The sequence below is a fragment of the Symsagittifera roscoffensis genome, chromosome 2, assembly GCF_963678635.1.
Source record: "Symsagittifera roscoffensis chromosome 2, txSymRosc1.1, whole genome shotgun sequence".
Taxonomy (NCBI): Eukaryota; Metazoa; Xenacoelomorpha; order Acoela; family Convolutidae; genus Symsagittifera; species Symsagittifera roscoffensis.
In genome coordinates, this window is record NC_087063.1 from 28412886 (window position 1) to 28423593 (window position 10708).

Genomic DNA, 10708 nt, shown 5'->3' on the forward strand with positions numbered 1-10708 from the left:
ACAAGCACAATTTTGCCTCAATCTAATTATAAATATATTCCTAAAAGGAAATAGCCCATGCCAACAAAAATTTCCAGAAATGAGAATTAAAAGACAGATACTAGATCACTATCTACCCAATCTGTAATATAACAAAACAATGTGAAATTTGAAGTTTTAGGTATCTTGAGACATAGTTTATGTCTAAAAAATTTAGGTTATGCATTCAAAAATTGTTTGAAACAGGTCATTTGCACTTAATTGGTTTTGTCGGTCCAAATTTTTGGCTACCTAATATAATTTGAATAAGTTTATCTGTCAATTCGTTTATTTAATTGATCTAGCAGGTTTTTTCTGACCTTCGAGTGTCTTTTCATTGAAGTACACTTCTCTTTGTTGCTTCTCATTCTTTTAAATAAAGTTGCCTGAATTTATTTCTTCAATATATATATTTTTATTTTTTGACTAAATAGTAATTTAAGTTGTTTCAAATATAATATTTTATGTTTCAGTAACATTCAGGTGAAGCAAAATTTCACATCAACATATATGCGTTTACCTTGCATTTTTTTTGTTATTTTTTCAGTTTTCAATTAGGGATTAAATAAATTCAGATGAAAAATTCACGATGTTTGGGATGGGGGATGATAAAAAAACCCGCATTGTATCAAGCGCCAATATCATAATTCATAAGTTTAAAAACTTTCTGACAGTTTTCTGAATTGGCGGCTTGTGTTGATGCATTGTCATACAACATTAACTTGTGCTGTTCTCTTGATATATCTCTGGAGTATTTTTCAATAGAAATGAAGTTCTTCATCCAAGCACTGGCTGGAAACACAACTTCTCGGTTCAATTTGGTCCGGGCTAATTTTGACATGAACTCCAAACCATTTTTGGAGAAATCTTCTTTTTTAATGACGATGACACGGTTCATTGCATCCAGTTGTTCAGCTGCTTTTTGAGCTAAAATATATTTTATTGAAACAATCTGGTATTTGAAATAGAAATACATTTTTGCGAAGTACAAAAGATAGTTTTTTTCTTCCAGGAGTAATTATGATAAATAAGCTCTGTTTTATGAGTATTTATGAGGTTTTCTACCGAGGACGGAACTCGTTCAAAGTTTCCCGAAAATTAATTAAAAATCGACATTTTCTGACCATTGGAGTTTCAGTATATTTGACTGTAATTTTATTCACCTGCACTGATGAGACGAATCTGCTTTGAACAAACTTCATCAACTGAAGAAATTGGAAAACGGATCACTTTGCTAAAACAAGCTCAAAATGATTAAATTCTTCTGGAAAAACAAACGAGTAAGTGTTTCTTGAAAACCAAAGCATTTTTGATTGAGGAGATAACAAGAAACTAGAATCCAGAATTCTAGTTGGTATACTCCGTAATTCTAGTTGGATTTTAGTTTCCAGTTGATATAATATACTCCAGTTTTTTGTGCACCGGTTTTCGGTATAGTTATTGTTAGCTTGGCTTCGTTCATCATAATAATCGGTCCTGTACGATTTAAGTGAATGAAATAGCTCAAATATGGCTATCGAACAAGGGCGGATTTAGGGGGGAAGTAGCGGACGCCCTTACTCCCCTCCCCCCTCAAGAATTTGACCCTCTCACCAACCAAAAGGTCCCCCCGTTGGTATTATTTCAAGAGATCCGTTTTACGCCGACCAACTCTAAAGTTTTTCAACAGGCGCCGAGGGCGCCAATATATACTAATTTTGAAGGGGAGCGCGCGCCAACGAAACGCAATTTTTTTTCCAAAAACTATCCAAAAATGCCTTTTTTGACCTGTTTTTTCAAAAATTTACCTGTAGCGCAAAATGTTTTTGAAAACCCGCCCTTCTCCCGCTGGAGAAAATCTTAGATCTGCCTGTGACTATTTTCCAATAAAATTTAAAAGATTTTTCAGAAAATTGTCCGAGGATGAGTATGAGAGAAAAAAACTTGAACTACAGACAATCATTAAAGCGGAACTTATTTTATCTAGTGTAAAATTGACTGAAAATTTTTGCTTAAATTTGATTTAGCAAAAACAATATGATAAAAAAATTTAAAAAAAAACTGAAAAGAAAAAATTTGAAAGTTTTTCATTCTGAAAGCAAAAAAATCAAAACGCTTCCTAGGTTTCAAGATAAAGATACTATACTTTATCGCTAGCTGTTAGAGAAAACAGGGTAAAAATTTCAAATGAAACAAGACTGCGCGTTTATAAAGGAAAACCCCGAACCCCGAACTTTCTGACAGCCATTTGAAGCTGAAGAAAAAATTTTTGCTTCATATTGTCAAAAAAGATTTATAAAAAAACTGAAAATTTGATAATTTTTTCTTAATTTTTTCTTTCTTTTTATCTGCCCGCACCTTATGAAACATGAAGAAGTATAAATATTGCATCTCGTATTGTAAAAAAAAGCCAAACTTTTGGCCTCAATTCTGACTTTTGAAGGAAGCGGCAGAATACATAAGCCTTGGCTGGTGTTTTATCAGACAGTTTTCGACTTTTTAAATATGCGTTTCTGACGGAAGTTTTTTTATACTGACAGAATTGTTTTGTCAACCGTAGCTTAAATGTACAAAAAATCTTTTTTGCTGTTTTTCGCGAAACTGTAAGGTTTTGAAAAATTGCTAATTTGCTCAACGGGAAATCAACGCAGATACATTGCGTCCTCATAACACGCGTCAACGGCTGATCAAATTAATCCATGTTGGATTGAGGCCTATCTTTTGGTCGAATTACTCAAATTCGAGGCGCTAAAAAATCTTTTATACTTTGCTTAGCGTGTGGGGTAAAAACAAAGAAAGGCTGAAAACTTAACTTTCTCTTTTCGTTTCTTTGAAATTTTTTCAACATACATTTTTAAACTGGCATTGAAGTGCAGTCAGAAAAATCAGGACTTCGCCCTGATATACAAGCAGTCTTGTTTCAATTTGCAATGAAGTGATTTGCCTCTTACGCTGGCCTCGCGCGTTACTTAATCGATAGCGGCCAAGTTGGCATTTTTCAAACCACTTTTTTAAACCAGAAATGATGACAGGTGAAAAACGTTTTTAATTTTGACTTCAAGTTATAAGTTAAGTTTCCAGACAATATTAAAAAGTTTCTTCACAAATACTTAGTTATAAAAACGAAATTTGAGTATTTGAAAAAACCACCTCAGTCTTGTGAAAAGTCAGAACAGTACGAGTTTTACGCTAAAAAAGTGAAAGTATGGAAATATTTTTCGAATTAATTTTCTAAACTATAAATACTGCAAGTTCAAAGTAGAATATAAGGATGATGACAAAACTTTTATGACAAAACGTCTCGCATTGTTTGCAAAATATGATTAAAAACCCTTGAACTAGTGGGGAAACTCTAGGGTTTAACCAATTTTCGACAAACACTTGAAAAGATTCTTTCAGCTAGTTAAAGTGCTGTAAATTGTTTTCACACAACTTCTTCAAACCTTAAAAGATTATAACAGTGTTTGCTCCTGTTATAAACTGATGAAACCGAAAATTGAACTTTTCTTGTTTGGGTTTGATTTTTTTTTCAATGTACTCAAGAGAAAATGCGTTCTGCTTTATTGGCCGTTTTATAAATTCAGTGTTTCTTTCTCTCCGTCTCTCTAAAAATGCGTCCAATTCTAAAAAATCTTGCTGCATGAACTTTTTGATTTTTTTTTTTGCCTGTGACTCACTTTGAGACGTAGACCTTTCTGGGGTCCCTGATGAGAACGAGAATCATGAGGTCTGGATGGTGCTGAAGGAGTCTCGCGTAAAGTGTCTGTTGCAGTGCCTCCGACAGGATCTGGGCTCGGATAGTCTTCACCACTCTCAAGTCGGACGAAGGACAATGCTCATCAAAATAGTGACGACATTTTTCCTAATACGATATAGCTCCTTAATACAACTTCAATATAGCTCTACTGCTCATAGATCATACATTTAGACATATTCTGAGAACCGTTATTTCATTTTGACAACAAAACATTCGATAAATTTTGTACAACAGTGGAAAATTTACCGACTTCAGCATTTCAGTAAATGCAAAAAAGCATCTTTTTTGAATGTTCGAGCTGAAGCCAGATCCGTTTTCATTCTTGTCAACGATCCAAATTACCAAAAAAGGCGCATATTCCTTCTGGAGCTGGAGCCTAACTTCTCATCAACCAAAGCTTAGTGGAAAGTCAACCAATGATTTACTCGCCAAACTTGAAGTAAGCTATAGCAAAATTTATAATATATAAATTTTACAAAATACCTTTTACAAAATACCGATACTTCTACCATTTGCATTCAAACCAATTTGATCATAGAGTAAAAACCTTGCTAAAATAAACAGATAAAATTGTATAAACTCACTATGAAACGCCTACTTTACGTCGGCTAATATTTTTGCAAAGCTAGAGTTGATTTCTTTTCTCAGTCCAAGCACCCACCAACCACTCACTCGGACAGGGGGTGATTCTCATGCGCGAAGGATCGAATGCGCGAAAATTCTCAGCCAATCAACGCCCTTTTCATTATCCAAAACTGACTTAATACGTCGCTGAATTCTTTCGAAGTTTTGAATACTCAGCTCTGATTGAATGGCAAAATTTTCGCGCATTTGGCCCTTCGCACATGAGGGGATTCTTCCCCTGCTCAGACATACCTTGTGGTAAATGTGGGTGATGCGTGGTATCTGGCGCTGGTCTTGTTGGTAAGTGCAGAAGTGATGGTAATAGACTGCTAGTTCCAACTCCCACCCCATCCTCCCCTTCGCCTGCACTTCACAGGAGAAGAAAGAGTTCAGAACTCCGAATACCCTCTCCATCGTCCCCCACTTCTCACTTCTGTAGATAAAGTACAGATGGGGGTTTGATTTTTCAAAGTACGGTCAGTAAAGAAAGCAAGCGAGAGTGGCACATATTAATGTAACAACAGATAACTTTCTATTGGAAAAAAAAACAAAAAAATTTTGTTTGCGGTTTTTGACAATATTTTAAAAAATTTATTCAGTAATTGCTCGAATTAAAGTCATCTCTCGCTCTCATTGCATTTGTTCACGCTCAAAATCTATTCAGTCTCATTATACACTTCCCCGGCAGAACATTAATCAGACGCGAACAAAACAGAAAAGCAAAAACTTTCAGATTTGTTCCCGTATACATACGCACAAAATTACATATTTATGCTAATGTTAGATTCTTTGATAATTTTAAACGTTTTTTAATCAACGATCTCCAGCGGAAAACAGCATGCTGATTTACTGCCACAAAAAACTAATAAGTAACAAGTTTCTTTCGATTTAAATTTTGCTTTGAAATTTAATAGTTTGCCAATATTGTTAAGAAAAAAGTCTAATTTAAACTTACTGTGTCTCTATCATCTTTCTGAAGTCGTAAAGAGGCTCGAATGTCCGGAAGGATTTGGTTGAAATCTTTGCTAAGGACAGGGTGAATATTGACGAGGCGCTACGTGGGAAGCTAGTGACCAGAATCTTCCGATATGTCTCGTTTATTCTCTTCATCATATTTGATCGTAGCGGGGCTAAAATTTTAATGCGTTATTTACTCAGTTTCAGTTTTTCTAAATTGTTGATATTTTACGCAATATATGATCATTAGAGGCTGGAATATGTTTTTTATTGTGTTACTTCGGTTAAATCGCTCAATGCGAAGTACACATCAGCCTACCTACAGTTTTGCTGGGCTCGAATGAGTTGGACGAGCGTTTCTAAAAGGACTAGGATATCAAATTTTCAATCAATTTTCTCCTATCGATATAACACCTAAATCTTAATTTAAGTTTTGATGTTGAACTAACCGGTAAATGTAAGAAATGGCGCTAAATTTTTAAAGAAATTGACAGTGTTTTTGAAGTTGTATTATATCTTTTACCAAGTTTTCTTCGACGCTTTTGCCAGATTTTTGCATGTTGAATTCTTTTTTTCTGCCCTGTTTTCAACTGCGCGTTGTTGATTTGATGACAAAAACGAAGTTCCGAAATCTTTCTGATATCAAAAACTTGGCAACACCTTGGCCTACTTTCTTGGAAATTAACAATTTTCGCTCTCAGATAAAAGCAGTCGCAACCAGAAAAAAGAGCCCAATCAACTGGTACAAGCTTAAAAATACATACCGTTTGTCAACAACCTATAATTAATAAATGAGAGTGCGGGTTTTAGTTTCGATTTTTGATGAGAGTGATGAACTGCTTGTGCTTGAAATTTGAACCACTTTCAATTAGCGTGAACTTAATTGTTTCAATACTGGGAAGCGTGGCGAATAAACTGGTCCCAGAAATTAATCCAAAGTCAATTGAAGTTTCGCCGATTGATCTAGCTGATTTCCCCGATAAAATCTCATATCTTTAAAATCTTTCCAAGAAAAAGTATCTTGATAAGAGATTACATTTCACGATCTTGCAAGATCTTTAAAAGAGATACAACCTCTTTTAAAGAATATTGCGAGATAACCATCCCCGGGTTGACCAAAAATGCTAATCAGACAACTTTCATTTATGAAAAAATGCTAATCATACACTTTTCATGCAATTCCATAAGTACAGAAAACTGCATGAAAGGTTTATGATTAGTGATATTTCATATATGGAAATTGTATTACTAGCATTTTCTCATAAGCAAAAAAAAATGATTTTAAAAAAATTTAGTTTCTCAAAATTTATATGATTTGTGCGTGACCGAAGACAAGTGACAAAAACCATGTTTTACTCAAAACAAGAGTCACCAAAGGTTTGATCGTCTTGCATTTAGAATGCATTGGAAACGACATGAATTGTATAAGAGTTTTCTTACAAAAATAATATACCAAAGGCATCAAACTTTTAAATGTTGGCAAAAATTTTCAACGATGATATTTTTTATAATTTGACATTGATCAAGGCATATATAAAATGCCATGCAAAAAAAAACAAAAAAAAACATAGGAGTTCTTAGCCTTTTTGAAAAAAGTTATTAGGCGAAATGGAAAAACTAATTATAGTGTATCCAGGACTACGTTACGCCCAAAAAAAATTAAATTTGCAAAAAAAATTTGGAAAAAGTTTGTTTGAGTACAAAATTCGAGTTGCGGTTGAAAAAAACCAAAAAAACTTTTTGGGGCAATTTCAAAATTACTTTTTGTTGTCGCCATTTTTGTTGTCGCCATCAAAAAATGCTATCAAAAAATGCTTGCATATATGGAAATTGTATGATTAACATTTTTTTGACAAAAAAATGGAAATTGTATGATTAGCATTTTTTTGACAAAAACATTTTATTTTTTATTTAGTATGATACACCAACTTTTATGCCAAAACAAGAAAAAATTCGTTGCAGTTTCGATGATACCATTTCAGAAAAATGTATGAAATTTGTATGACTAGTATTTTTTCATAGACTTGGTTTATGGAATTGTATGACTAGCATTTTTAGTCTATGGAGGTCAGCACGGGTCTTTGGTTGACTAGAATTGTTGTGCAAAAACTTACCGATTTTTGTCAAATTGACTTCCGGCAGTTTTAGCCTTGAAGAATTGAGTGAACTGTTCTTGTCATAAAATAAAACTGGAGTCATCTTTTCGCCTTTGTTTAGATCGATTGAGAGATGGCACCTTAAAAAGAAAAAGTCGAACGGTTGTTCAAGTTTGCCATCATGATTTTGTGTATCGTCAGCCATCAATATTTCACTCATTTTATATAGAATTTGATAGAAAAAGGTAAACCAAAAAAGTTAGTCTTTTTGTACTCTGCTATTGAACCGCATTTTCGAACACTCGTGCAATCATAATTCCCTTTTTTTGATGTAATCAGCGTTAGGACGGAACTTTTTTGACGGAAATTTTTGTAAGCAAAGGCAACAGTAAAAAGTCGACGAGTTTTTGTCATAAGAGAAATAAACCAACGTCACTAAAGCGGGCGAAGAATTCCAATAGAGGCAAAATTGTTTTGTAAATTCAAAAGTTACGAATTGATTTTTTTGTTCCGACTACGTGAAAAGTTTGTTTTGTGCCATTTTGGGAATTCAAAACTAAAAAAATCAAAAAAAAAATAGAAATATTCTTGAAGTTTTTTAACATTTTTTTTCATTCATCTGGTCCTATTTCTGCAGAAACTATTTTCCAATTGGCCTATTTCACAATAACTGTCGATCAAACCTAATTTTCAATTTTTATTTAGATCAAACATTCAACACACAGAAAAAAAACAACACTGAATTGAGAAACAATTGCATTTAGGCTACTTGCACAGTAATCGGCGTTTAAACCTAGAATCTAGTTATAGTTAAGCCGAAAGTCTTCGCAATAGTTTTTTGTTCTAATCATTGTCGAAAAAATGAAGGAAAATTCGTACTCGGGGTGTTTTATTCTGCAGGAGAAATTTGACATTTTAAGTAGCAATTTATGACGGAATTTTAAAATATAATTCGAAAAGTTTTGTTGTCCTGAGCTCAAATTTAAGAAAAGTATATCACTGTGATTTTTTAAGTCAAGGACAACAGGGCGAAGGAACTTCAAGCCAAACGGACTTCAGAACATAAACTACACTTTACAGGCGTCTGAAAACACCTATAAAACAAATATTTATGTTCTCGCCTGTAAAAAGTTAGTTTTCGAAATTTTAGGCAAGCTTAGTCCATATTAAGCGGTATTAATGACAATTCCTTTTTTAGAAATGGCCTCAATTAGTTACAACAACCGGGTTTTGAAAAACATAGTTTTTACACTTGAAAAACGTCTTCAACAATGTTTTGGTTTTTAACATTTTTAAACATCAATTAGAGGCTTAAATTTTCTGAACAAGCCAATAACTGATAATAAAAAGTCATGAAAAGAAAAATTTTTCAAAGCAGTTTTTAAGTTTAATGATTTATTTAATGATTATGTTTGAAGTCCCGTCGGCTTGATCTCCAGCACCCAATAATTTTTGTAAAATTATAGGGGTGTAATGGTTGCTAAAATGGTCATTTTGGGACAGTTAACGCGCTTTTATTTTCGCACTACTTGCGCATAAACAGAGGTTTAGTTCGTCTTAAAAGCTGATCGAAACTGGTTGAAGCAGGCTAATAGTCGTAATTGTTACAATACTTAATACGGCGTGAGGGGAGATGATTTCCAAAAAAAATATTGAAAAGTTAATTTATTTTTAAAAATTCATCTTTGTTTAGAAATAAAACTGCTGCATAGACGTCTTAAAAAGCAGTCGGGACATTCAGAGATTCGCCTTGATACAAGCAGTTGTTTCTTTTTATCTTCATACCCTAGCTGTCGCATAATACTAATTTATCACTTTCTTATTTTGTGATTCCGTTTTTGGAAATTGAAAATCCGTTTTTTGAGAAACTTTAAAAATTCTAGATCCGCTTTGTTTTCGACCTTCTGTTTTGGTTTACTGTCCGTGAAGGTTACATGAAACCCGCTCTGGATTTGAATGGATCATGATCGATAATATTGGAGTTAAATTGTCAACCTCAAAAAAATTCAAATATAATTGATTACAATCGATTAAAAATGGATTATAATTCCAATATTTTTAAATCACTAATACTCATTTGTAATCAGTTATAGTCAATTATAATGGATTTTTTTTTGATATTTCGTGTGTAGGTCAGTTGCTTCTTTACATTTAATAAAGCAAAATAAGATTTTGTGAATTGATTTTTTTGTTTCATGTTGCTAAATATCTATATTAAAATGTATCTTCGATTCGTCATAGTTTTGCAGAAAAAGTGAAACAAGCTGAGAAACTAATTGAATAAATGGATTTTTGTGGAGATAAAATCAATTTTCATGGAATTAGGCTGAGAGAAAACTAAGTGAAGAAAAATGAATTTATGAATTGATATGGAAAAAATCAATTTTATTCCATTAAAAATGGAATGTAAGTTTGGAACTGGGATTTATAATTGAATATTTTGTCCAACACTTTGATGACTAGAAGCCTCATATAATCGGTTATTATCCATTCATTTCCAGAGCGGGATGCAATTTGATTGGGCCAATGTTTTCTAAATTGAGAATATCTGTAAAGAATGAGGGGGAGAGCGTGCAGAAACCCAATTTTGTGAAAAATCGCTCGTCGCACCCTCTCCGTAATTTCCGTAATTTAGGCTTCCTTAGCTACTTACAGAAAAGAAATAATAAAACAAGCAAGAAGAAACAAAATATGAGGTAATTTCACTTTTTTCATTCAGAAATCGAGCTGATGTTTTCCAACTGACCCGAAATTATCATTCAAATAAAATCAATATATGGTCGAGCAGTAAAGGAGTCGATTGTAAAGTATTTGTCACGCTCGCCGGCGAAAATTATGGTTTCATGAATACATACATTAATTTCTATTATTTGGCAACAAATTTTTCCAGCTTTTTACAAAGAATCATGGCTTGGTTTCGTTTCGATAAATGAGTTTTCTGGTTAAATAAATAAAACTTGAGAATGTCAGTGAGCTTTTTTGTCGACGACGGGAAATTGATTTCCGAAGTGCGCATAAAATGCAAACATAATGCTACAGTTGAGCAAATATGGAAGGTCATTTCATTTTTCGAGAGTGGAGAACGGTTGATTTTTACCGGACTTAATTTCGCAAAATCAAATATTAATAAGCAATAAGAAGCGAAGCAATCGCAAAGCATTGAAATAAAATAATTATATGAATCTTGATATGTGAATGAACATCATGTCTGAGTACTTAAGCTATACAGGCATTTAGAGATTTAGAAATAGAATAATAAAAAAAATAACCTGTATCT

At 33.2% G+C, this 10708-nt stretch overlaps 1 protein-coding gene across 1 annotated transcript; it reads right to left on the reverse strand.

The window, feature by feature from the left end:
- Positions 1-646: 646 nt before the first annotated feature.
- Positions 647-10259, reverse strand: LOC134839787 (uncharacterized). The gene is made up of 7 exons (XM_063855408.1): positions 10085-10259; positions 7450-7571; positions 5334-5508; positions 4631-4811; positions 3675-3859; positions 1182-1252; positions 647-945 (listed from the first exon to the last, which is right to left on the reverse strand). Exons 1-7 carry the CDS (start codon positions 10144-10146, stop codon positions 647-649), a joined length of 1095 nt encoding a protein of 364 aa, XP_063711478.1. The 5' UTR covers positions 10147-10259.
- Between the last annotated feature and the right edge of the window lie 449 nt (positions 10260-10708).